The sequence below is a fragment of the Phocoena phocoena genome, chromosome 2 (assembly GCF_963924675.1).
Source record: "Phocoena phocoena chromosome 2, mPhoPho1.1, whole genome shotgun sequence".
NCBI classification, from domain to species: Eukaryota; Metazoa; Chordata; class Mammalia; order Artiodactyla; family Phocoenidae; genus Phocoena; species Phocoena phocoena.
In genome coordinates, this window is record NC_089220.1 from 106,126,136 (window position 1) to 106,153,764 (window position 27,629).

The window sequence follows — 27,629 nt, forward strand, 5'->3', positions numbered from 1 at the left end:
CTCCTCCTCTGCGCCGCGCCCCGCCCTTCCCCCGCCTCCTCCGCCGCGCCCCGCCTCCTCCGCCGCGCCCCGCCTCCAGCCCCTCGGCCTGCCCCGCCCTCGCCGCGCGCTCTTCTCCGTGGTCGATCTGCGCCCCCGCGTCCGCGCTACGCCCTCGCGCCGGCTTCTGCGGTCGCCATGACGGCGGCCGTGTTCTTCGGCTGCGCCTTCGTTGCCTTCGGGCCTGCGCTCGCCCTCTACATCTTCACCATCGCCACCGAGCCGTTGCGCATCATCTTCCTCATCATCGGGTAAGGCGGTTGTGCCGGGAAACCCGGACCTGGGGCTCCCCTCCCCCGCCGGGGGTACCGGCGATACCTGGCGTCCCCACCAAACGGCTCGTCCTCGTTGGGCTTTGGAGCGGAGAAGGGTTAGGAGGGGGTAGAGCGGAGACCCCACTCCCCTGGGACTCCTCGCCCTCCTCCGAGGGTCGGCGAGAAAAGAACAAGAGCCCCGCGACCCCAGAGGGCGGGCTCTGGGGAAGGAGATCACATCGTGGGTCTCAGAAAACCCTGACGCTTTGCTCCCGAGTTTTTGCCTAGGGTCCGTGGATGGGCGTTAGTGAGTCATACATTAAAACTGTATTTAAAAAATTGTGGATAACTCCAAATAAACATCTTTTATTTTTTTGGAGGGGGACGTCCCTAGTTTCCCTTAGATTCTGACAGGCATCTGTAATCCCAAACGAGTTAAGAGCCCTTAAGCACCTGGGGATCAGGTGCTTTAAAACATACCGATGCCCAACACTTACCCCTCCCTGAATCAACTGAATAGGAATGTCTAGGGGGTGGAATTCGGACTTTTTAAAAGCGTCCCAGGTGATTCAGGTGTGCGGCCAAAGGGTAGAAACCTGTGAAAACTCCGCAGCACCTGTAGTACGTCTCCTTGCAGGAGCTTGTGGCGAACTCTGGTGGCGAATGTGATCATAATCCCAGTTTTCACCTGTCTGGCAGCTCTTACTGGAGCTCCCCTACGACCTTCTCCGCCACTGAGTCTCACTTGGCACCAGGAGAAACAGCCAGGCGAGACCAGTGAATCCCACCTTTTCTGAGCTTCCTCACCTCTCCCAACTGTATTGAAGATGCTGCATCACACGTGTCATTTAAAAAACAATAGAGATTTGGGCAAGAGGTCTGAAAAGCTTGTTATAATCATTACAATCCACAGGAATGTTGTAAAAACCAGGCCTGGAAGACTGATGTAGATCAGAGCACGGGCTTTCAACCTCTGGATTTTAAACCAATTGCTCTGTTAATAGAGATGTAGACATTTTCCTGGAAAAGACATTTGCACATCAATGGGCAAAGCTTTAATTAGGAAGCTTAGCAAATAACCAAGTTTCCAGACAGACAGTCCTTGGCTATTAGTCTGCAGATGTACTTACAAATAGCAGGGTCACTGAAAAAAGTGATTTTTAAGAAAAATCTCAAATTCCTCTTGGCCTGCATGTTTATTTCACCAGGGAAACTGCACCATTGATTAGGACCAGTTGGTTAAGACCATCACTTCATGAACACTTTTTTTTGTCAGGAAATCTCTTCCTTCTCAAGCAGGGTTTTTTCTGCTTTAATTTAAATCATTATTAGTCCTGTTCACTTGTAACTCCCCCCCCCCCCCCCAATTTTCAGAGCTTTCTTCTGGCTGGTGTCTCTGCTGCTTTCTTCCTTCATTTGGTTCATGGCAGCAACCCTTACTGATAACAAAGATGAACCAAGACAGAGAGATCTGCTGATCTTTGGAGTGTTAATCTCAGTCCTTATCCAAGAAATGTTCCGGTTTGCATATTATAAACTTTTAAAGTAAGTTAAACGCTTTACCTTTTTTCCCAGTTTTATTTGAATTATGATTTAGTAGTTTGAAACATTAATGTATTATTGTATTTGAAGGTCCATGTCTTCCTGCATAGTTCCAAGCCAAGGGATTGTACATTTCCAGCCTGAAAATATTGAGTATTTTAACTTGTGGACATTCATTCCTTCCTTCACTTGTTCAAAAAATATGTCTTGAGAATTTGCTCCATGCCGTGCATACCCTAGGTACTGGGGATACATCATGATTAAAAGACAGTCTCATGGTGGTAATATTATAGTGGGAAGAGATAGACAACAAATGAATAAACAAGAAAAGACATTGTATATTAAAAGATAGTAAGTGCCATAGAGAAAAATAAGCTAGAGAAATAGTCATTGAAACAAGAAGAACAAAAACTGTTACAGATCAGAATTTATACGCACTTCTCTTTGACATCACCTAAAGTAGATTATTCTTATGGTGATTATGCCTGCCATTATTCTGACTGTATTAGGGAGGAACAGGGGTTCATTTTGTGATATGTCATTTGAGTTCATGTCCAGAATAGAAAAATACATTAAAAGAAAAAAAAAAAGCCGTGGGCATGAGTTCCCTTTTTAGGCCAGAAAGTAGGTCATCTGTAGGATCCATGAGGATCTCACATGAAACCACTGTTTTGAAACACAGCTTGAACTTGGAACCATATTTTCTTTCAGGTAGTCATGAGATTGGCTTTGATTACGTAGTAAGGCTTAGTTAGTAGAGTGATAAATGTGCTATGTCTTCTCATCTCTGCAAATGGGATAATTAAAGCACTTTATGAATTTCATGGATGCAACCAAGACAGAACCTCAATAACATCTCTTATAATAGGCTTCTGATAATTTGTTCTTGCCAATATGCCAGGCCTTCTGTAATTTTTACTTGTTGCTTTTAATAACAAATATTGAAATTTAATAACAAAGCAATTTAAATCCCAAGTAGAAAACCAGGAAGCCGTTGCTTAGAAGCAAAAGTCATATCTGAGAAAAAGTTTAAAAATGAAATTTCCATTAGTTCCTGGAAATATTAAAGAACAACAAATAAAAAACATAACATTTCAGGTTCCATGGGAATCCAATACCCTTAACAGATGGACATTCAGCTGTGGTTGAATGTTTCTGGTATGCAGCAGTTACTACTATTCCAAAATTTAATTTTAACTGAGAATATATTAAGGTAATAAAAATCTCCTTCTTTCTGACCTCTGCCTTGCACAGGCAAATGCAGTCTCTGTCACACGGTTGTCATCTTGTCTCTTTCAAGGCTAAACATTCCTCATTTCTTCAGCTGGCCCTCAGGAGACATGGATGTGGCTTCCAAACATTTTCCCATCTCTGTTCTTTTATGTGAGTGGACACTCCTTTTTGTTGGTGCCTGGGATTTACCTGTGCCTGGAACCCAGCACAGTACCCTGCTGTGGTCGAAGCAGTGTAGAGAGCAGGGTCCTTCCCACCCTTGACAGGGCACTGTTCTCTTAACTCAGCCTTGGGTTGGACTGGATTTTCCTGTCTCCAACATCACTGGCTCATGTTGGTTTTGCATTTACTAATTTCAGTAGTTTTTCATAGATCAGGACGTGACTTTAATAACCCCTTAGGACTTGAGGTTCTAAAACCTCACTTACCTGGAGTGGCTAAATGGGTATCTGCTGTTCTTCACTATTGTGTTTCTTCACGGTTTCCACCTGAAAAGCAACCCGTTATTGGCACTAACCTAAGGTTCCAAAGGACTACAAGCTGAACATGGGTTGCCTTTTTTTGGCCACGGCTGTGTGTCTTGTGGGATCTTAGTTCCTCCACCAGGGATTGAACCTGCGCCTTCGGCAGTGAAAACACGGAGTACTAACCACTGGACCACCTGGGAATTCCCCATGGGTTGCCTGTTTTTTTTTGGTTTTTTTTTTTGGGCTGCGCCGAGAGGCATGTGGGATCTTAGTTCCCCGACCAGGGATCGAACCTGTGCCTCTTGGAGTCTTAACCACTGGACTGCCAGGGAAGTCCCAGAGTTGCCATTTTTAATAGGGCAGTGAGGGCATAGGGCCACATGCAGAAGGAATTATGGCTGTCAGTCTGCAGGCTCTCATGCCAGGAAATTCACAGAAGCCTCTTTGGCCTTCTGGGGAAACCATGTTTGCTCCTCTGAAAGGACCTTTGGAGATTTGCAAACAAATAATAGGACAAACCTGTATTAATAGGTGCCTTTACAAAATGCATCTGCTACAAACCTTTGGAATATGGTACAGTATTTTCCTAGCACATTTTAGAAACGTTGGATGTTATATAGTTACATGTTAAAACAAGTTTGAGAATTATTATGATACTTTATTAATGACTAACATTTATATAGATGCATTTAAGTTGCTGTCTTAGGCTTTACTACATTCAGATATAGGAACTTCAGTTTAATCAATATTTTAACTATCTCCACTGACAAAGTAGGTTTTGAACTTTTAAGTTTAAAGTACTGCCTCAATCAAATTTTCGCTATCTGAATTTGGTGCCAAGATTAAAATGTGGAGAGCTTGCACCAGTCTTTTTACATATATGGAATTGAATCAAAGTATTTATCATTGTAGTTCAATATAAATTTATTTCATGGCTTAGGTCTTAGAACCAGTACTTCATCTTGAATGAATGAATTGTCACTTTCAGCCTAGCAAAGAATTGCACTGTGAGAAATTGACATATGGCCACACATGATAGCTCTTTCTACGTTATTCAGAAGGAAAAAGAAAAATCCAAGTTATGGTCCTGCACATTGCCTAAAACATACATAAGAATTTTTTGGCTTGGATTAAAGCTTTTGTAATTTAGTTCAATTGTCTTATAATGCTGATACCATAAATATTTGGTAATTTGAGAAAATAATTTATAGAAAAATAATAAGATAATCATTGCTATAATGTCTTAAAAGGCATAAGTCTATTTTAAAAATTTTCTAAAATGGTGTTTTTACTTTATATGCATATTCCTTGGTACTTTCCCTCTCTTACACACACATATAAAATGAATCAGAACAAACAAGAAAGCTGGTATGATGTATCATTTGTTTTTCAAAGTTTATATTTAAAAAACTGAGTTTTTTGTTCTTGGAAACAATAATAAACGCAAACAAAGAATTTTCCACTTCAGTAAAATGGTCAGATTGAAATCACCGTCACACACACATACAAAAAATCACCGTCACTTACATCATCAGTTGTGTGATGTATCCGTCAGGAACACGGAAACTGATGGTGTTTTGTACTTTCTCACTTCCTAATGTTGACCCTAGACCTTAGATTTATATCTTTAATATATTTGTGATAGCAATACTTTGTTATACTAAATAGCAAAAATCTTTTATTCATTGCTGGGCAATTTATATAAAACAGAAATCCTCCAAAATTTATTGGTTCTATTATACCATTATATCTGTTTGTTGGTGGAAGTTATTGCTATTGTATAGGTCTCTAAGCATTCATTAGCCTATAACCACATTCCTGTGACAGGTAAGTTTATTTAGGAAAATGGCACATTTCAGGTGGTTACTGCTCCAGAGAAAGGAGATGACAGTCACTTAAATTTTGGCTCATGTCCCTGCTACCAAATGATGCTTCCAAATGGAGAGCACTGGAATGGCAAATTGTTTCTTTTGAGTCTAGAAAAGACAAAGACCTTTTTTTTTTTTTTGGCTGCATCGGAGATCTTAGTTCCCCTACCAGGGATTGAATCTGTGTCCCCTGCATTGGAAGTGTGGAGTCTTAACCACTGGACCGCCAGGGAAGTCCCAAAGACCTTCTTCTTTATGCTTATTACTATTTTGGTTGAATTCTGTGTTGCCTTAATGTAGTCAATATTTATATTTATGTCATGAGTTAGGCTCACTGTAGTGAATATACATACCTTAAAATTTAACACAATACCCATAATATAATTTCCATGTTCTGGTTAATTTTCTACTCTTAGAGTTAACTGAACTCATTTTTGTTTCAGCACTTGTTGAAAAATTCTTGTAAAATGTTTGGTTCCTTTATTGCTTTAATAAATATACTTTAAATATCCTTTGTGTCAGGATTGTTGTTGCAGACTTTCTAGCCAACAAGGGGTAGCAATAGTGACAAGAGTGGAGCCGGCCTGCCGCAGTCCTCATGCATTTGTGTGGGGTGCAGGGGCTCATGGTCAGTTTGCAGATTGTCCACGACAGAAGCATGGATATGATCACTCTGAAGATCATTTCTTGTTGAGCAGTAGTCTAATGTTTCATTCAGGTATTCATTTATCTTCTTTTCTGAGGGTAGCATTTTATTCTCCCCTGATTACTTCTCCCCTGAGGCCTGACTGGGGTTATGAAACAAATAATGTTTTCGAATCAGAAGACCATTTGATTAGGTATCCATATGAGAGTTCACACTGTCAGTGTTGTAGGGTTTAAGAGTAAGGAGAGATGGGATGAATAATTATCAATCACTGATAAAGGTGGCTTCTTTGAGCAATTGTTGCATGAACTAGACTTTGAAGAGAGAGTACAACATAACGTTCTATGGAGTGGAAGGTAGAAGGGAGAGTGGCAGAATAAGTCTAACCCAGGCAGAAATACAACAAAGTACCAAAGAAGTGGAATAGAAGATACAGTACTTTGGGAAGAGGAAAAATTCAGAGTGGTAGATGCCATAAGATGTTGAATTAAATACTTGCTAAGCTTAGTCATAAGTATTGCTTTTTTTTGTATTATTAAATTCAATCCCTGATGGCTTGTTTACTTATATTCTTCTTATTTTTCCTCCTTTTTGTGAATGTCAGATATAGGCAAAAGTTGGTTGGAAATTTTGGTTGACTTTAGTTAATTGAAAACTAGCTGTGTTCGTTTAAGTGGATTTTAGATTTAGAGTATAATGTGATCAAAAACCTCATTAAGTATCTGGATTTTAAAATATCTTATGTGTTTTTCTGATATACTACTTAAAAAAAATTATCTGTGTGGTTTTATTTTAGAAAATCCAGTGAGGGTTTGAAGAGTATAAACCCAGGTGAAAAAGCACCCTCTATGCGATTGCTGGCTTATGGTAAGTTAGAACTGCATAGCCTCATAAAGATAAAAGATCAGACTTGACATAAAAGCCATTTTTATCTTTTAAATCTTTGTAGGTTTCAGGTAGTATTTTACTACCGCATTGGCCTATTGGTGTACATTGTTTATTTTTCTAGCTTTCCAGGGCCCTTATGTAAAGAAAAGTGATTGCAGGTGACCCTTATCTGTGTCTCCATTAAATACTAACCAGATTTGACAGTTAGGTTTTTTAACATGTACACACTCTAGTTAACAATTTCTAAGTGATGTTATTGTTACCTTCTTTGGGTTGTTTCCATGACTTTGTCTGTACTGAGAGGACTCTTCATATTAATACAGTTATACCTCTTTGTATTTTTCTTTCAGAATTATGGTTTAAAGGTTGGATCCAGGTCCCTAAATTGAGTCACCCAGATTGACCCAGGGATCCCTCTTTACAATACAGTCACCCCTCAAGCTCAGTTCCATCAAACTTAATTCTACAGATTCTGTTGTCATGAATTAAAGTCAGAGCTACAGTGTCATATCCTTCTGTCTCGCCTATCCCTTTGGAGCCTTTCTGGATCTCTTTCTTTCTTTTTTCATTTCTCTGCTACATTTCACTGACCATTTCCTTTCCTCTTTCCTCCCCACTTCTCTCTCGGTTCATCATTTAGCCAAGCGCTTGCCTTTTCTGAGCCAGCTTTCTACTGCTTCTCTAACAGCATGTGCACCGTTTTTCCTTCAACAAAATAGTGTTCCCTAGTCCTTGGGAATTTGATTTGAAGAGAAATCACAGCATGAGTAAGGTTTAACAGTGTTTTCCTTCCTCTTTAGTTTCTGGCTTGGGCTTTGGAATCATGAGTGGAGTATTTTCCTTTGTAAATACCCTGTCTGACTCCTTGGGACCGGGCACAGTGGGCATTCATGGAGACCCTCCCCAGTTCTTCCTGAATTCAGGTATGTGTCTGGTAGCTGTGAATGTTCAGATTTATGATCTAAATGATCATGCTTAGTGGAGTTCCCTGGCTTAGGAAATGAAGTGAATAGAAATTCATGTTATATCTTCTAAAGGCAAGATACTATTAGACACTGTGATGGAAAGGACCTAGGAAAATAAAAATTACAGTTAGAGTATTGTAGAATTTTAGAGTGGAACTAAGCTTGCATAAATTTTATTTTTCTGTTACTGTACTAACAGTGTTGCTGTATAGCTGATATATTGTAAGTGAATTTTTATAGGCTATATGCTTTTTTTGTTTTTGTTTTTATTAGTTTATATTTCTCTTCACTGTAGCCCTAATCTTTAGTTCATTTGTCATCTTGGCTGCGTTTTGGAGTGGGAAGTATAATTTAATCTTGAAATTGAGAGGAGAGAAAATAGTTCTTCTTTAATGTGAGGTATGGGCTTCCCTGGTGGCGCAGTAGTTGGGAGTCCACCTGCCGATGCAGGGGACATGGGTTTGTGCCCCGGTCAGGGAGTATCCCACATGCCGCGGAGCAGCTGGGCCCGTGAGCCATGGCCTCTGAGCCTGTGTGTCCGGAGCCTGTGCTCCGCAATGGGAGAGGCCACAACAGTGAGAGGCCCGCGGACTACAAAAAAAAAAAAAAAAATGTTAATGTGAGGTAATGTCATATATCTAAAAACGTATATTTAAACATATATATATATTTAATTTTAACTGTAACAATCCATATTCCCTGTTCCTTAAGAACTGGGACACCAGCAGGAACTTAGAGTCCCTTGTTCCTTCTCACTCCTCCCCTACAGGTAACTGTTACCCTGATTTTGTGTTATTAAGTCCCTGGGTTAGCCAGGTCTGAAAGTTAGGTTTTTAACATGTATCGATGTTTTACTTTGAAGGTAAAACCTGTAAGTTTTACCTTCATGTGTGTATCTGAAAAAAAAAAAAAAAGAAAATTTAGTTTTCTTGCTTTTGAACATTTAAAAATAAATTGTACTATATTCTATAAAAAAAAAGAAATTGAGAGGAAAAAAATAATAGATGAGTTGACCTTTATCCAAAGATGCAGGTAAAAGGACCAACCCATTTCAAACCACTTTTCATCCACCAGATGAAAATTGTCCCCATGATGCAGTGGTCACACATTTGAGAGTTGGTAATATACATAATTAATATAAGCTCTCTCCTAAATTACACAAGAAGAATCTTTTAAAAAATAGTTTTTAAAAACCCCACTGTATTTTTTTGTCTTCACAAGTTGTATCGTTGAAGAAAGTGACCCTATGCACAGGTTCTTTTAATTAAATCATTATTAATTTATCATCTTATTAAGATTAAATAGAATCCTTTCAAAAAAAAATTTATCATCTTTACTAAAGTAATTTCTGTCTTCAAGGAGCTTATCATCTTGTAGAGGGAATAAGACCAAAAAAGTGATTAAGCGTTTCAGTGCAGTTTAACATAATAATAGAAAAGATATAAGGAGGTATGACCGAATTAAAAAGGCAAATTGCTGCAGTAAAGAATTGAGAGACATGTTGCACGTTATAGTGGTCCCCAAACCCAGTGGACCCTTGTTCATCATTTCAGTTCAGACCTTGGTCTCTCCTATCTAGATTACTACCATTAACTCCCACCCTGTTAGTCTTTCCTCAACACATTTTCCATGGGAATCCATCCTGTATACAGCCCCCCAAATGACTCGTCCCTGTACAAAAATGTATAAGGGCTTTTCAAGGCCTACAAGTTACTCAGGGCCCTTCACGTCCGGCGGCCAGTTAGAGGGCAGGAAAGTATGTTAGTGGAATGGGTCCTACTTATTTAGTTGCACCCCCAACATAGCAAATTATCTACCTTTTAAACATTCCATAATTAGAATATTTCTGACAGTCTTAAAAAATGAACATAATAATGAGTATTACATTTTTAGAACAACTGTAGTATTAATGCTAAAATCTGTTAGCATCCAATATAAGTTAATAAAACATACCCAGGAGGGGGTGTTACTGCTGCAGTTTTCTATATTTTCTTAAATCAGTCTATTAGACTGCTACATAAGCATTTTTTTTTTGGCTCTCAAGTAGCAGTTTCCTAATGGAACTTATTTTTCTACCAGATTCTGTCACTAGATGGCGCTAATTCCCTTTTGTGAACTAGGCTGTTTTCATAAGATTGGCTTAAAATGATTCTTTTGGAAGAAAGTAAAAAATGTGCTGGCAGGGCTTCCCTGGTGGCGCAGTGGTTGTGAGTCCGCCTGCCGATGCAGGGGACATGGGTTTGTGCCCCGGTCCGGGAGGATCCCACATGCTGCGGAGCGGCTGGGCCCGTGAGCCATGGCCGCTGAGCCTGCGCGTCCGGAGCCTGTGCTCTGCAACGGGAGAGGCCACAACAGTGAGAGGCCTGCTTAATGCAAAAAAAAAAAAAAAAAAAAAAATCTACAAACAAAAAATGCTGGAGTGGGTGTGGAGAAAAGGGAACCCTCCTGCACTGTTGGTGGGAGCGTAAATTGATACAGCCACTATGGAGAACAGTATGGAGGTTCCTTAAAAAACTAAAAATAGAACTACTGCACGACCCAGCAGTCCCACTGCTAGGCATATACCCTGAGAAAACCAGAATTCAAAAAGAACCGTATACCACAGTGTTCACTGCAGCACTCTTTACAATAGCCAGGACGTGGGAGTAACCTAAGTGTCCGTCGACAGATGAATGGCTAAAGAAGATGTGGCACATATATACAATGGAATATTACTCAGCCATAAAAAGAAACGAAATCGAGGGGGTTTCCCTGGTGGTGCAGTGGTTGAAAATCTGCCTGCCAATGCAGGGGACACGGGTTCGAGCCCTGGTTTGGGAAGATCCCACATGCTGCAGAGCAACTAGGCCCGTGAGCCACAATTACTGAGCCTGTGCGTCTGGAGCCTGTGCTCCGCAACAAGAGAGGCCGCGATAGTGAGAGGCCCGTGCACCGCGATGAAGAGTGGCCCCCGCTTGCCGCAATTAGAGAAAGCCCTAGCATAGAAACGAAGACCCAACACAGCCAAAAGTAAAATTAATTAATTTAAAAAAAGAAACGAAATTGAATTATGCGTAGTGAGTTAAAAAAAAATGGTTCTGAAGAACCTAGGGGCAGGACAGGAATAAAGATGCAGACGTAAAGAATGGACTTGAGGACACGGGGAGGGGGACGGGTAAGCTGGGATGAAGTGAGAGAGTGTCATGGACATATATACATTACCAAATGTAGAATAGATAGCTAGTGGGAAGCAGCCACATAGCACAGGGAGATCAGCTCGGTGCTTTGTGACCACCTAGAGGGGTGGGATAGGGAGGGTGGGAGGGAGACGCAAGAGGGAGGAGATATGGGGACATATGTATATGTATACCTGATTCACTTTGTTATAAAGCAGAAACTAACACACCATTGTAAAGCAATTATAGTCCAATAAAGATGTTAAAAAAAGAAAGAATCTTGGATAATTACTGCAATTTCTTATATTTTTATCTTCCATTGTCCTTAAAAAAAAATCCAAGGAGAAATTTCACTTTAATGAAAAGACTTGTTTAAATTGAAGACACTCCTTTTTTTAAAAATTAATTAATTTATATATTTATGGCTGTGTTGGGTCTTCGTTTCTGTGCGAGGGCTTTCTCTAGTTGTGGCAAGCGGGGGCCACTCTAAATCGCGGTGCGTGGGCCTCTCACTATCGCGGCCTCTCTTGTTGCGGAGCACAGGCTCCAGACGCGCAGACTCAGTAATTGTGGCTCACGGGCCCAGTTGTTCCACGGCGTGTGGGATCTTCCCAGACCAGGGCTTGAACCCCTGTCCCCTGCATTGGCAGGCAGATTCTCAACCACTGTGCCACCAGGGAAGCCCGAAGACACTTATTTTAATTGAGAAAAGTTTCTCAGGGACCTCCCTGGCAGTCCAATGGTTAAGACTTCAAGTTTCCAATGTGGGGTTGGGGGTGTGCTGGTTTGATCCCTGGTCAGGCAACTAAGATCCTACATGCTGTGTGGCGCGGTGTCGGGGGAGGGTGGGAGTTTTGCAATTAGTGCAGAAGGCTAATTTGGAGAAAAGTTGATTAGATATCACAGTAGTCTTATTGCATTCCTAAGAGAAATTCCTTGAAAGCCAGATCCAAGTTGACTTTTTGTTTCACAAATTCACGTTCTAGATGAGAAGCTGTTTCAGAGTTGGCCCCCTGGTTCAGGAATGTTGCTCTCAGAGTTACTATTCAAGCAAATATGTGTCAGGGTCCCACTTCTGTCAGACAGGGTTGAACCCTCACAGTAGTGTGGTGTACCCCAAGAGCGTTGTCCCAGGGCTAGGTGTTTAGTGGGCTTTGGGGTTTGTTGACCTGTGACTGGGCACTAATGGTTGCCTGTCTTTCAGCTTTCATGACGCTGGTGATCATATTGCTGCACATGTTCTGGGGCATTGTGTTTTTTGATGGCTGTGAAAAGAAAAAGTGGTACACCCTGCTTGTAGTTCTTCTGACCCATCTACTGGTGTCAGCCCTGGTGAGTATTGCTACCGTGCTCAAACTGGTTTTTGGAGGTCAAGTCTGCATATCTAAAGTGGTAGATTCCACTTTGAATGAAATACCTGCTCATAGGAAAGTGAGGAAATTCAGAAAAGTCAGTTAAAAGAATGAATGAATGAATGATAGATAAATCATCTTTCTTACCATAGAAAGATAACAATTTGTTGGTTGATCTCATAAAAGTTTTTTGGTGTCTTTTTTTGGTATGTGTCTTTCTTTTAATGGGTAGAGTCAAACTGAAATAGGCTTGCATTATGCTTATGTTATGTAACACATCTTAAAAATTTTCCATGTTATTATAAATCCTTTTAATATTTAAGTTTTAGTGGCTTTAGATCATTACATAAAGTTACAGTTTGCTTAACTGATTGATAACTTGTTTTTCTACTTTTGGTTATTATAATGCTGTCTGGAACAACTTTGTATGTGAAACTTTTTCAATTCATTGTTTACAATCCAAGGAATTGATTTTTGAAGTCAAATGATGTGAATATTTTTAAAGCCCTTGATGCAAATTGCTAAAATACTCTGTACAAGTGTTGTACTATTTTTACACATTCTGATGAATGTCAAGAGTGCCCATCTTACTCTCTCCTCACTGACATTATAATGCCAGTGTTCAAAAGTAATTTAAAAAGAATACTTGACTAGATGTATTGTTTAAGCACTGTTTAATGCTTTGGTCTTAGTTTAATTGTAACGTGTCATATACTTACATCAGAATTATCCCAGCCACTGCTTTGTCCGACGTTTATCGTTTCTTACCTACAGTATTGAAAAGCTTCCTTCTGATGGTGTCCTGCCTCATCTTTCTCTCCTCTCCATCCATTTAGAGTTCATATCAGGTTTTCTTATACTGGGTTTCTTGTTCTCTGTTCCATCTAAAAAACAATCTCATTGCCTTTCTTACCTAAAACCTTTCAGTCATACAAGATACTAAAGTTACCCTTAATATGATGGCAGCTATGTAAAGTCAAATCTTTTTTTTTAATTTTTAAATTTTGTTTTATATATTTTTTATACAGCAGGTTCTTATAAGTCATCCATTTTATACACATCAGTGTGTACATGTGAACCCCAATATCCCAGTTCATCACCCCCACCCGCCGCTGCTTTCCCCCCTTGCAGTGCATACGTTTGTTCTCTACATGTGTCTCAATTTCTCCCCTGCAAACTGGTTCATCTGTACCATTTTTCTAGGTTCTACGTATATGTGTTAATATACTATATTTGTTGTTCTCTTTCTGACTTACTTCACTCTGTATGACAGTCTCTAGTTCCATCCACGTCTCAACAAATGACCCAATTTTGTTCCGTTTTGTGGCTAATATTCCATTGTATATATGTACCACATCTTCTTTATCCATTCGTCTGTCGATGGGCATTTAGGTTGCTTCCATGACCTGGCTATTGTAAATAGTGCTGCAGTGAACATTGGGGTGCATGTGTCTTTTTGAATTATGGTTTTCTCAGGGTATATGTCCATTAGTGAGATTGCTGGATCATATGGTAATTCTATTTTTAGTTTAGTTTTTTTTTTTTTTTTTTGCGGTACGCGGGCCTCTCACTGTTGTGGCCTCTCCCGTTGCAGAGCACAGGCTCCGGATGCTCAGGCTCAGCGGCCATGGCTCACGGGCCCAGCCGCTCCGTGGCATGTGAGATCCTCCCAGACCGGGGCACGAACCCATGTCCCCTGCATCGGCAGGCAGACTCTCAACCACTGTACCACCAGGGAAGCCCTATTTTTAGTTTTCTCAGGAACCTCCATACTGTTCTCCATAGTGGCTGTATCAATTTACATTCCCACCAACAGTGCAAGAGGGTTCCCTCTTCTCCACACCCTCTCCAGCATTTGTTATTTATAGATTTTCTGATGACGCCCATTCTAACTGGTGTGAGGTGATACCTCATTGTAGTTTTGACTTGCATTTCTCTAATAATTAGTAATGTTGAGCAGCTTTTCATGTGCTTCTTGTCCATCTGTATGTCTTCTTTGGAGAAACGTCTATTTAGGTCTTCTGCCCATTTTTGGATTGGGTTTGTTTTTTTAATATTGAGCTGCATGAGCTGTTTATATATTTTGGAGATTAATCCTTTGTTGATTCGTTTGCAAATATTTTCTCCCATTTTGAGCATTGTCTTTTCGTCTTGCTTATGGTTTCCTTTGCTGTGCAAAAGCTTTGATGTTTCATTAGGTCCCATTTGTTTATTTTTCTTTTTATTTCCATTACTCCAGGAGGTGGATCAAAAAAGATCTTGCTGTGGTTTATGTCAAAGAGTGTTCTTCCTATGTTTTCCTCTAAGAGTTTTATAGTGTCTGGTCTTACATTTAGGTCTCTAATCCATTTTGAGTTTATTTTTGTGTATGGTGTTAGGGAGTGTTCTAGTTTCATTCTTTTACATGTAGCTGTCCAGTTTTTCCAGCACCACTTATTGAAGAGACTGTCTTTTCTCCATTGTGTATCCTTGCCTCCTTTGTCATAGATTAGTTGACCATACGTGCGTGGGTTTATCTCTGGGCTTTCTATCTTGTTCCATTGATCTGTGTTTCTGTTTTTGTGCCAGTACCATATTGCTTTGATTACTGTAGCTTTGTAGTATAGTCTGAAGTCAGGGAGTCTGATTCCTCCAGCTCCGTTTTTTCCCTCAAGACTGCTTTGGCTATTCGGGGTCTTTTGTGTCTCCATACAAATTTTAAGATTTTTTTGTTCTAGTTCCGTAAAAAATGCCATTGGTAATTTGATAGGGATTGCATGGAATCTGTAGATTGCTTTGGGTAGTATAGTCATTTTCACAGTATTGATTCTTCCAATCCAAGAATATGGTATATCTCTCCATCTGTTGGTATCATCTTTAATTTCTTTCATCAGTGTCTTGTAGTTTTCTGCATACAGGTCTTTTGTCTCCCTAGGTAGGTTTATTCCTAGGTATTTTATTCTTTTTGTTGCAGTGGTAAATGGGAGTGTTTCCTTAATTTCTCTTTCAGATTTTTCATCATTAGTGTATAGGAATGCAAGAGATTTCTGTGCGTTAATTTTGTATCCTGCAACTTTACCAAATTCATTGATTAGCTCTAGTAGTTTACTGGTGGCATCTTTAGGATTCTCTACGTGTAGTATCATGTCATCTGCAAACAGTGACAGTTTTCCTTCTTCTTTTCCAATTTGGATTCATTTTATTTCTTTTTCTTCTCTGATTGCCGTGGCTAGGACTTCCAAAACTGTGTTGAATAATAGTGGTGAGAGTGGACATCCTTGTCTTGCTCCTGATCTTAGAGGAAATGCTTTCGGTTTTTCATCATTGAGAATGATGTTTGCTGTGGGTTTCTTGTATGTGGCCTTTATTATGTTGAGGTAGGTTCTCTCTGCCCACTTTCTGGAGAGTTTTTATCATAAATGGGTGTTGAATTTTGTCAGAAGCTTTTTCTGCATCTATTGAGATGATCATATGGTTTTTATTCTTCAATTTGTTAATATGGTGTATCATATTGATTGATATGCGTATATTGAAGAATTCTTGCATCCCTGGGATAAATCCCACTTGATCATGGTGTATGATCCTTTTAATGTGATGTTGGATTCTGTTTGCTAGTATTTTGTTGAGGATTTTTGCATCTATATTCATCAGTGATATTGGTCTGTAATTTTCTTTTTTTGTAGTATCCTTGTCTGGTTTTGGTATCAGGGTCATGGTGGCCTCATAGAATGAGTTTGGAAGTATTCCTTCCTCCGTAATTTTTTGGAAGAGTTTGAGAAGGATGGATGTTAGCTCTTCTCTAAATGTTTGATAGAATTCACCTGTGAAGCCATCTGGTCCTGGACTTTTGTTTGTTGGAAGATTTTTGGTTTTGTTTTTGTTTTTTGCAGTACGCAGGCCTCTCACTGTTGTGGCCTCTCCTATTGCGGAGCACAGGTTCTGGACGCACAGGCTCAGCGGCCATGGCTCACGGGCCCAGCCGCTCTGCGGCATGTGGGATCTTCCCAGACCGGGGCACGAACCCGTGTCCCCTTCATCAGCAGGCGAACTCTCAACCACTGCTCCACCAGGGAAGCCCTGTTGGAAGATTTTTAATCACAGTTTCAACTTCATTATTTGTGACTGGTTTGTTCATATGTTCTATTTCTTCCTGGTTCAGTCTTGGAAGGTTATACCTTTCTAAGAATTTGTCCATTTCTTCCAGGTTGTCTATTTTATTGGCATGGAGTTGCTTGTAGTAGTCTCTTAGGATGCTTTGTATTTCTGTGGTGTCTGTTGTAACGTCTCCTTTTTCATTTCTAATTTTATTGATTTGAATCCTCTCCCTCTTGATGAGTCTGTTTAATAGTTTATCAATTTTGTTTATCGTCTCAAAGAACGAGCTTTTAGTTTTATTGATCTTTGCTATTTTTTGTTTCTATTTCATGTATTTCTGCTCTGATCTTTATGATTTCTTTCCTTCTGCTAACTTTGGGTTTTGTTTGTTCTTCTTTCTCTAGTTCCTTTAGGTGTAAGGTTAGATTGTTTGAGATTTTTCTTGTTTCTTGAGGTAGGCTTGTGTAGCTGTAAACTTCCCTCTTAGAACTGCTTATGCTGCATCCCATAGGTTTTGGATCGTTGTGTTTTCATTGTCATTTCTCTCTAGGTATTTTTTGATTTCCTCTTTGATTTCTTCAGTGATCTCTTGGTTATTTAGTAACGTATTGTTTAGCCTCCATGTGTTTATGTTTTTTCCCCTGTAATTGATTTCTAATCTCGTAGCATTGTGGTCAGAAAAGATGCTTGATATGATTTCAGTTTTCTTAAATTTACTGAGCCTTGATTCGTGACCCAAGATGTGATCTATCCAGGAGAATGTTCTGTGTGCACTTGAGGAGAAAGTGTAATCTGCTGTTTTTGGATGGAATGTCCTATAAATATCAATTAAATCTATCTGGTCTGTTGTGTCATTTAAAGCTTCTGTTTCTTTATTTATTTTCGTTGTGGGTGATCTGTCCATTGGTGTAAGTGAAGTGTTAAAGTCCCCCACTCTTATTGTGTTACTGTCGATTTCCTCTTTTATAGCTGTTAGCAGTTGCCTTATGTATTGAGGTGCTTCTATGTTGGGTGCATATGTATTGATAATTGTTATATCTTCTTCTTGGATTGATCCCTTGATCATTATGTAGTGTCCTTCCTTGTCTCTTGTAACATTCTTTGTTTTAAATTCTATTTTATCTGATATGAGTATTGCTACTCCAGCTTTCTTTTAATTTCTATTTGCATGGAATGTCTTTTTCCATCCCCTCACTTTCAGTCTGTATGTGTCCCTAGGTCTGAAGTGGGTCTCTTGTAGATGGCGTATATATGGGTCTTGTTTTTGTATCCATTCAGCCAGTCTCTGTCTTTTGGTTCGAGCATTTAATTCATTCACGTTTAAGATAATTATCGATATGTATGTTCCTATGACCATTTTCTTAATTGTTTTGGGTTTGTTTTTGTAGGTCCTTTCTTCTCTTGTGTTTCCCACTTAAAGAAGTTCCTTTAGCATTTGTTGTAGAGCTGGTTTGGTGGTGCTCAATTCTCTTAGCTTTTGCTTGTCTTGTAAAGCTTTTGATTTCTTCATCAAATCTGAATGAGATCCTTGCTGGGTAGAGTAATCTTGGTTGTAGGTTCTTCCCTTTCATCACTTTAAGTATATCATGCCACTCCCTTCTGGTTTGTAGAGTTTCTGCTGAGAAATCAGCTGTTAACCTTATTGGAGTTCCCTTGTATGTTATTTTTCCCTTGCTGCTTTTTCTTTGTCTTTAATTTTTGCCAATTTGATTACTATGTGTCTCGGCGTGTTTCTCCTTGGGTTTATCCTGTATGGGACTCTCTGCGCCTCCTGGACTTGGGTGACTATTTCCTTTCCCATGTTAGTTAAGTTTTCGACTATAATCTCTTCAGATATTTTCTCTGGTCCTTTCTCTCTGTCTTCTGCTTCTGGGACCCCTCTAATGTGAATGTTGTTGTGTTTAATGTTGTCCCAGAGGTCTCTTAGGCTGTTTTCATTTCTTTTCATTCTTTTTTCTTTATTCTGTTCTGTGGCAGTGAATTCCACCATTCTGTCTTCCAGGTCACTTATCTGTTCTTCTGCCTCAGTTATTCTGGTATTGATTCCTTCTAGTGTATTTTTCATTTCAGTTATTGTATTGTTCATAGCTGTTTGTTTGTTCTTTAATTCTGCTAGGTCTTGGTTAAACATTTCTTGCATCTTCTTTTTCTGAGGTCCTAGATTATCTTCACTATCATTATTCTGAATTCTTTTTCTGGAATGTTGCCTATCTCCATTTCATTTAATTGTTTTTCTGGCGTTTTATCTTGTTCCTTCATCTGGTACATAGCCCTCTGCCTTTTCATCTTGTCTGTCTTTCTGTGAATGTGGTTTTTGTTCCACAGGCTGCAGGATTGTAGTTCTTCTTGCTTCTACTGTCTGCCCTCTGGTGGATGTGGCTGTCTAAGAGGCCTGTGCAAGTTTCCTGATTGGAGGGACTGGTGGTGGGTAGAGCTGACTGTTGCTCTGGTGGGCAGAGCTCAGTAAAACGTAAGCTGGCTTGACTGCTGATGGGTGGAGCTGGGTTCCCTCCCTGTTGGTTGTTTGGCCTGAGGCAACCCAACACTGGAGCCTACCTGGGCTCTTTGGTGGGGCTAATGTCGGACTCTAGGAGAGCTCACGCCAAGGAGTACTTCCTGGAACTTATGCTTGCCAGTGTCCTTGTCCCCATGGTGAGCCACAGCCACCCCCCCCCCTCTGCAGGAGACCCTCCAACACTAGCAGGTAGGTCTGGTTCAGTCTCCTGTGGGGTCACTGCTCCTTCCCCCTGGGTCCCGATATGCACACTACTTTGTGTGTGCCCTCCAAGAGTGGAGTCTCTGTTTCCCCCAGTCCCGTTGAAGTCCTGCAGTCAAATCCCACTAGCTTTCAAAGTCTGATTCTCTAGGAATTCCTCCTCCCATTGGTGGACCCCCAGATTGGGAAGCCTGACGTGGGGCTCAGAACCTTCACTCCAGTGGGTGGACTTCTGTGGTATAAGTGTTCTCCAGCCTGTGAGTCACCCACCCAGCAGTTGTGGGATTTGATTTTACTGTGATTGCGCCCCTCCTACCATCTCATTGTGGCTTCTCCTTTGTCTTTGGATGTGGGGTATCTTTTTTGGTGAGTTCCAGTGTCTTCCTGTCGATGATTGTCCAGCAGCTAGTTGTGATTCTGGTGTTCTTGCAAGAGGGCGTGAGAGCATGTCCTTCTACTCCGCCATCTTGGTTCAGGACCATAAAGTCAAATCTTAATGGAAAAACCACTGGCGAGAGAGTGTGTTAAAATATTAACAGCTTTCATTTTTGGGTGAATTCTTTTATTCTTTATGGTTTTTGGCATGTTCCAAATTTTCTACTATGTACACTTTAATAAACAGAAAGGAAGTTGCAAGAAAAAGGAAATATCCTTTTTATGGATCCAATTGGCCATTCATTCATTTGACAAATAGCCTTCTATGTTCCAGGCACTGTTCTAGGCAAACAAAACAATTTAGTGAAAAAAACAAAAACCCTGCCTTTACCATCTAGTGGAGAGAGAGGCAGTAAGCAATAGACATAATAAAAAGTTTTATAGTATATTAAAATTGATAGGTGCTGTGGGAAAAAAGGGAAAGTAGAGCAGGTTAAAAGGGTTCCGGATTGTGTGGGCTGGGGATGTTGAATTTTGGAACTGTGTAGTCAAAAGTAGGCTTCATTGTGAAGGTGACATTTGAACAAAAAAGTCAAGTTGGCCATGTGGCTGTCTGGAGAAAGAGCATCCAAGACTAAAACAGCCAGTGGCAAAGTCCTAAGACTAAAGAATATGCTTGGCATGTTTATGGAAGTGAGGGTGGCCGGAACCAGTAAGCCTGGGGAACTTAGTAGCAGATACTGTCACAGATTTGAAGTTGGGGATGGAAGTGGAGGTTGGAAATGAGAAGCACATCTAGATAATGCAAGACTTGCGCTTTCTACTCTCAGTGAAATGGGAGTCATTGTAGGGTGTTGAGTACAGGGACATGACTTGAATCACGTTTTGAAAGGATCATTGTGACTGCTGTGTTCAGAGTAGACTGTAATGGGGGAAGAGATTACAGTCATCAAGAGAAGGGTGGTGACAACTTGGGTGAGATAGCAGTGGAAATAATGAGAAATGTTCAGATTCAGGACATATTTCTGAAAGTAGAGCCAACAGTATTTCCTGACAAGACTGGATAAGGCAAGGGAGAGAAAGAAGAGGAGCCAAGGATGTCTTCAAAGTTTTGGGCCTGGATAGCTAGAAGGATGGAGTTGCCATCAGCTGGGATGGAGAAGCTTGTGAGGGAGATCAGGAGTTCTCCTTGGGCACGTTACCGTGGGGGCGCCTATTGGACCTTCAAGTGGAGAAGGCAGTTAGGCAGTTGGATGAAAAAGTCTGGAGTTTGGGAGAGAAATCCAGGCTCGAAGAGATGATTACAAGAAGTGAGTATAAGCAGACAAGAGAAGAGGCCCAAGGACTAAGGCCTGGGGCATTTCAGCGTTGAGGTTGGGGCAAGAAGAGGAGCCAGCAAAGGAGACTGAGAAGGAGCAACTTAGTGAAGTAGCAGAGCAGCAGGAACCAGGTGTCCTGAAGCCAGGTGTACTGGGGAGGAGAGGGCGATGAGCTGTAGCAGAGGCCAGGGGAGTAAAACCCAGACTTCTTTGTTTGGCATAAGCCTCTTACTGATTTTACTGGTGCACAGTGTACCATAGTTCACACCAGGCCCTCCATCTAAATTGATCCAGTGTGGCTCCCCAGCAGGGAGTGCCTTTGTTCGCGCTGTTTTGTCTGCAATGACTGCTAACCTAGGTCAGTTTGGAAAACTCCTGAGCATTTCATGTGAGGCCTCCCTGGAAAAGGTACACATTTCTGACTCAGCACTATCACTAGCCCTTATTTATAGCTGTGTTATAACCCCCCTCCCCGGCCAGCATTATTTTATTTGATACAGTTTTTACATCTACCTCTCTAATTAGAGTTTGATCATCAGTGATGGGACCTTATCTTGTCACTCTTGATATCCCGAATCCAAGGGCATGTGCAGGCAGGGTGAGGGTGAGGACAGTGAGGTGCCTTGGAGGCACTCCCCCTGCTGCCGCTGCTGGGCAGAGGTGACAAACTGACCCAGTCAGAGCCTCTTGTTTGTTAAGAAGAACCCATCTCCCCACCTTACCCTGGCCCAGCACAGGAAGTATCCTTTCTTCTATCAAAGGCCAGTCCCTCCACTTGGGCTTCAGACCTAATTCCTTCCTACTTAAGGACTTTACTCCTTTGACTGTGCCCTCTCTCCTACATCACCAGCCTGTCCCTCTCTTCACCAGCATATAGACGTATCTTAAATAAAACTCTTCATTGTTGCCTATTCTCCTTCGAGCTATGACTTCTTTTTCTGGTTCCCATTGCAGCAAAATTTCTCAAAGAGTTATCTCTGCAAACTCTGTCTCTGCTTCTTCTCTCATGCTTCTAGCACATTTTGCCTTCTGTTCAGCCACCCTTCTAAGACTGCTTTATTTTTTTATACAGCAGGTTCTTTTTAACGCCAAGTCTTTTAAGCTTGGTCTTCCACAAGTCTTTTTGTATCTCATTACATAGCACCACCGTTTACCTAAAGCCAGAAACATGGAAGTCATTCTTGGCCTCTCCCTTTCCCTCACATTCCATCCACCAGCAACTCCCATCAGTTCCTGTCATCTGCTCTCTCCATCTCTACCACCGTCACCCTGGACTAAGTCACCAACCTGTACTCTCCTCATTCCATGCAGAGTCTTCCTAACTAGTCTCCCTGCTTTCACCGTAGCCTCCTTGAATCCATTATCTGCAGTTTAAAAAATCTAAAATCATGGGAATTCCTTGCTGGTCCAGTGGTTAGGACTCGGCGCTTTTACTTCCGTGGCCCGGGTTCAATCCCTGGTCGGGGAACTAAGATCCCGCAAGTGCAGGGCGCCCAAAAAATAAATAATCTGAAATCATTAGCTCCCCAAGCTAAAACCCTTCTGTGCACCTCCATTGCACTGAGGATAAAATTCACACTCCTCACCAACATGCTGTGTAGCTGGCCCCTGCCTTCCTCTCCTATCTAAGTGCTTGCCCTTCCATCCCTACACATCATTTAAAAAATTAAAAAAATTTTTTTTGCGGTACGCAGGCCTCTCACTGTTGTGGCCTCTCCCATTGCGGAGCACAGGCTCCGGACGCGCAGGCTCAGCGGCCATGGCTCACGGGCCCAGCCACTCCGCGGCATGTGGGATCTTCCCGGACCGGGGCACGAACCCGTGTCCCCTGCATCGGCAGGTGGACTCTCAACCACTGCACCACCAGGGAAGCCCCCTACACATCATTTATATCAACTCTCAGGTTCTCAGCTGCAATGAACTCTTTGCCCTCCTTTGGTTCCCTCCCTTGGTCTACATCAAGCTGGCTCCCTCCTCCTCCTGTAAGTCTCAGATTAAATGCTGCTTCCTCAGTGCCTTCCTTGACCCCCACCCCCACCCCAGGTAGATCGCCTTGTTCTTACCTATGCTAGCACCATCTCAGTTGTAGTTATTCTGTCCTAGCATTCATCACAATTTGGAATTATTTGTTTCTTCATTCATTACTTGTCTCCCTTACTGGTGTATAAGCTCCATTAGGATAGGCACTGTGGTCTTCACTAGTACCTCGCAGCATCTCAGCAGCAGTTTTTAAATGAACTTTTGGAACCCTCAGCAGTTGTGTAGCTGAAAAAGATGCTGTTCCCTCACGTTCCCTTAATACTAAGGATTTTTACTAAAGTAAGCTGGACTTGTCTCACTTTCTTGCTAACTCTAAGAGCCAGTTAACACAGAAATGGTTAAAAACTGGGCCCTGGTTATGTAACACCTATCTTCTGTTGGGTATTTCATTAGGTCTGGCTTCTGATTACCTTCTACGGTTGCCATTTGAATATATTGGGTTGGCCAAAAAGTTCCTTCGGTTTTTACGTCAAAATAAAAGACACGTATTTCATTTTCACCAGGAACTTTATTGAACAGCGTATTCACTGTTTTGTTCCACTACCTTTTGCTATTTTTTCAGGCAACTTCATAATTTTGTCTTCCTAAAACTGATTATCTTTTTGAGCAAAGAACTGTTCCAGGTGCCTTTTATAGTCTTCCAGGGAATTGAAATTTTTTCCGTTAAGAGAATTTTGTGAAGACCGAAATAAATGGAAATCCAAAGCTGCAATGTGTGGTGAATACAGCGGAAGAATCAGAACTTCCCAGCCAAGCTGTAACAGTTTTTTGCCTGGTCATCAAAGAAACGTGTTGTCTTGCATTATCCTGATGGAAGATTATGCTTTTTCTGTTGACTCATTCCTGAAGCTTTTCTTTGAGTGCTGCTTTCAGTTGGTCTAATTGGGAGCAGTACTTGTTGGAATTAATCGTTTGGTTTTCCGGAAGGAGCTCGTAATAAAGGACTCCCTTCCAGTCCCACCATCTACACATCACCTTCTTTGGATGAAGACCAGCCTTTGGTGTGGTTGGTGGTGGTTCATTTTGCTTGCCCCACGATCTCTTCCGTTCCACACTGTCGTACGGTATCCACTTTTCACTGCCCATCACAATTGGTTTTAAAAACGGAACGTTTTCATTACGTTTAAGTAGAGAATCGCATGCGGAAATATGGTCAAGAAGGTTTTTTTCACTTATGTGGAGCCCAAACATGAAAGCGATTAACATGACCAAGCTGGTGCAAATGATTTTCAGTGCTTGATTTGGATATTTTGAGTGTGTCGGCTGTCTGCTGCGTGGTATAAAATTGATTGTCCTCAGTTAATGTCTTGATTTCATTGCTTTCGACTTCAACTAGTCTACCCAACCGTGGGTCATCGTCTAGCTAGAAATCTCCAGAACGAAACTTCGCAGACCACTTTTGACACGTTTAATCAGTCACAGCACCTTTTCCATACACTGCACAAATCTTCTTTTGCATTTCGGTTGCGTTTTTACCTTTCTTGAAATAATAAAGCATAATATGCTGAAAATGTTGCTTTTTTTCTTCCATCTTCAATATTAAGATGGCTACACAAAAAGTCACCAATTTTGATGTCTTTTTTTAAACGCACGCTGATATGACAGCTGTCACATACAGTCTAACAAAATTGTTTTGAATGAAGTTAAAGACAACTAAGTGCTACTACAGCCATCTTACGGAAAAAAAACGAATGAACCTTTGGCCAACCCAATATTTTCTCTCCACAGACCCAAAGAGAAGCTTGGAGGCCAGGTTACAGTTCCCACCTCTAAAAAGCTGTCCTTTTGCTCAAGGCAAATAAACTCTACGTCTCAGCCTTCCTGCATCTTCACCAGCCCTGGGCACTTCCCTGCCCATCCTCAGCTAGACAGAGATGCCCCCTGCCTCACTCTAGTCAAAAGCTCTCCTACACCCAGCATCTTTTCACTTTGGGAGCCAGATCTGGCTTCACTTTTCCTAGCTGCCTAGCCTGTCGAGTCCTTAAATCTGAGATTCTTCTTCTATGAAATGGGCCCTTAGCTCACAGGTTATCATCGTGGAACTGGAACGTGTGACCCAGGTGATAAGTACACAGCACAGCACGTCGGGCACGCTCGATGGCCCTTCCTGCTGCTGCCCTCAGTGTGCCGCTTGTGCCATGGAGACCAACACGGAAGACTTGGGGCAGCTGGGACAACACTAACTCTGCCCCATGTGGCAGTGATTGTTATCAGGACTATTCACAGATACCCTGTGCCAGAACCTGTCATGAGCGCCTTACTGGTGTTATTTTAGCTTCACCTCAGTCTCATTTCACTTACACAGAAACAGACTTACGGGCTAGTGTCTGTTGACTAGGTTAGTCCTATGTGTCTTTGTGGGTGCATGACATACATCGTATGTTTGGTGGAACACACCTCAGCTATTTAAAGTATTTCATATTTTCCTTTTCCTTTGGTTAATCCACATGTTTAATAAGCTTGCTGTTATTTTCCCCTTGCAGACCTTCATAAGTCCTTATTCTGGATTAAATCTGGTGTTGGCATACATCATCCTGGTGCTCACGGGCATCTGGGCCTTCTTTGTTTCTGGAGGCAGTTGCCGAAGCCTGAAACTCTGCCTGCTTTGCCAAGACAAGGACTCCCTCCTCTTCAACCAGCGCTCCAGATAACCTCCAAGGACCAGCGCTTCTCAAACAGTAAGCTGCCTCTTTACAGGAAGCGCAATGGTGCCTTTTTCTAAAAATCCCTTTTCCTGGTGGAATTAGAAAAAACCAAACTATCTAGATACAGCATGGCTTTCATGCAACAGCTTTCTGAAAGGGGTTCATCAGTGGTGTGCAGCCAGGCTGCGCATTAGAAAGAACTACCTGGGGAAGCATAAAGAATACTGATTTCTGGACTGTACCCTCCAGATTTAATTGGTCTGGGCATTTGGTGATTTTTTAAAGCTTCCCAGATGACTCCGATGTGCAGCCAGGTTGAGAACCATCGATGTCCAAACAGGAACTTCCTGAGAACGCCGTAAGTGAATAAGAATCAGATGTTTAGCTGTCTTTTAGGTCAGCCTGCTTTGGGCAAGTGAGTATCTGAAGGTCAAATCCTGGTTAGCCTCTGTCTTTTTGAGTTTTGAAGTCACAGAAGGCTAAAGGGCTATTATCTCTGTGAACTGTTTTCACATCCTTCACTGGTACCCTGTTTTATGAGAACATGGTAGGCCGTGCTTCTAACTATAATAATACATTGCACTGACTAACTATGATCATTTAACCAAAGTAAGCTATTGATTAATAGACTGTATTTTCCTCTAGTTTTTTCATTCTCGATTTTGCTTGTTTGAAGCATTACATGACATTACATTTTTGAGCATAGATTATGTTTCTTTAACTAAAAACCAATTATTTTCCAACTTCCTGGGAAGATGATATAAAACCAAGAATTTTTGTGCAACTTCTGTAAGTCTTTCCTGGGCTCAAGGCTTTCCATGGGCTCTGCCCCAAGGCAGTGTTTACCAGCTGAGTGCTTGCTGCCGGACTAGTTGACGTGAAGCCTGTTGTTCTATCTCTGAGCAACTCTGCAGGTTGCTGAGTGATGTACCCTGGAACAGGCTTCACTGGAGCTGGCAGAAGTTTACGAAAAGCAGGAGGAAAACAAGCTAGTAGGGTGGTGTTGACGCTTATAATTTGCTCCTGTGATATTAACTAGTACTTCTCCCCAGATGGTGTAGTGAAAAATTGGAAATACGACTAAAACTGCCAAATTCACGGTTTTAACATAGCCCATATAATCTTTAGATCTTGTAAATGTCTCTGGGTTTTGCTGACAGATACAGCATTCCCTTTATAGGAATATCTAAGATGTTGGTTCAGCCTCCAAACAATGCTTTTGGTTTCCTTTGTAAAGAGCAGTTGTTCCCAGTTGATGGCTTTTAGGAAGCTGATGGTGTGAAATGTAAATTTCCTACACATTTAAGTGAGAAGCTCAGTGAATCCCATATGTGCAGTACAACAGCCAAAAGAAATAGAAGCAGCAAATGAGAGGGCTCACCAGTGACCTGACAGATGGGAGAATTTGACAATACTGTTGTGGGGAAGAATAACAGACATGTTTAAAATGGAAACTCAGCCAGTATTTTGGGTTAGCCACACATCATTCCAGGGACCAGAACCTTACACGTGAACTAGACCTTTATCAGAGAAATCCCCTCTCATGTTTAAATTATTTGAATTTTTCTATCTAGGGATTCAGGAGGAGTAGGGTTTCTAGCAAGGCTGTAAACAGTCCCGTAAGCAATTATAGTTATTCCGCTAAAGCTTACTTCAGCACTAATACCGATGTTTTTGCTGGGGTTTACAATTTTCCACCTTTTTACAAGACTTTCTTTAAACTAGGTGAGTCGTAGGAGAGTCAAGGACATAGAGACTGAATAGTGAAATCTATTGTGCAGAGTTGAGGGGAACAAGATACCCACTGAACTGGGCTTCATTCCTATTGGAGCGTGGTGTTCTTTGATGAACAGGATAAGAAAAATATAGAGTTGGTTATTACTGTTGACATACACATCTCTTAAACGGATAGTCTGGTTAAATATTTGCTGATCTGTAAAGTATAGAAATATCTGAGAATATTAATATTACTCATGCTTGAGCTCTGAGGATGTCCTGTGTGCATTAATAGTTTAATATTAAGTAAGGAATCTAGGGTATTGTGACATCTC

General features: G+C 41.3%; 1 protein-coding gene across 2 annotated transcripts; it reads left to right on the forward strand.

The window, feature by feature from the left end:
- The first annotated feature begins 177 nt into the window (after nt 1-177).
- On the forward strand, nt 178-25,703 carry APH1B (aph-1 homolog B, gamma-secretase subunit). Of its 2 annotated transcripts, XM_065871821.1 has the most exons (6): nt 178-290; nt 1,668-1,838; nt 6,846-6,916; nt 7,738-7,860; nt 12,262-12,389; nt 25,417-25,584. In XM_065871821.1, the coding sequence occupies exons 1-6, from the start codon at nt 178-180 to the stop codon at nt 25,582-25,584; spliced, it is 774 nt and encodes a 257-aa protein (XP_065727893.1). The 2 variants fall into 2 exon arrangements, with proteins under 2 accessions (XP_065727893.1, XP_065727894.1); XM_065871822.1 differs by lacking the exon at nt 7,738-7,860 and having other exon boundaries at nt 25,417-25,703.
- Nucleotides 25,704-27,629: the final 1,926 nt, after the last annotated feature.

Bases quoted from the DNA above. Each gene is read 5' to 3' on its own strand.
- APH1B (XM_065871821.1), top strand. From the start codon at position 178: ATGACGGCGGCCGTGTTCTTCGGCTGCGCCTTCGTTGCCTTCGGGCCT. The intron at 291-1,667 runs GTAAGGCGGTTG...CCCAATTTTCAG, and splicing joins ATCATCTTCCTCATCATCGG to AGCTTTCTTCTGGCTGGTGT. The intron at 12,390-25,416 runs GTGAGTATTGCT...TTCCCCTTGCAG, and splicing joins ATCTACTGGTGTCAGCCCTG to ACCTTCATAAGTCCTTATTC.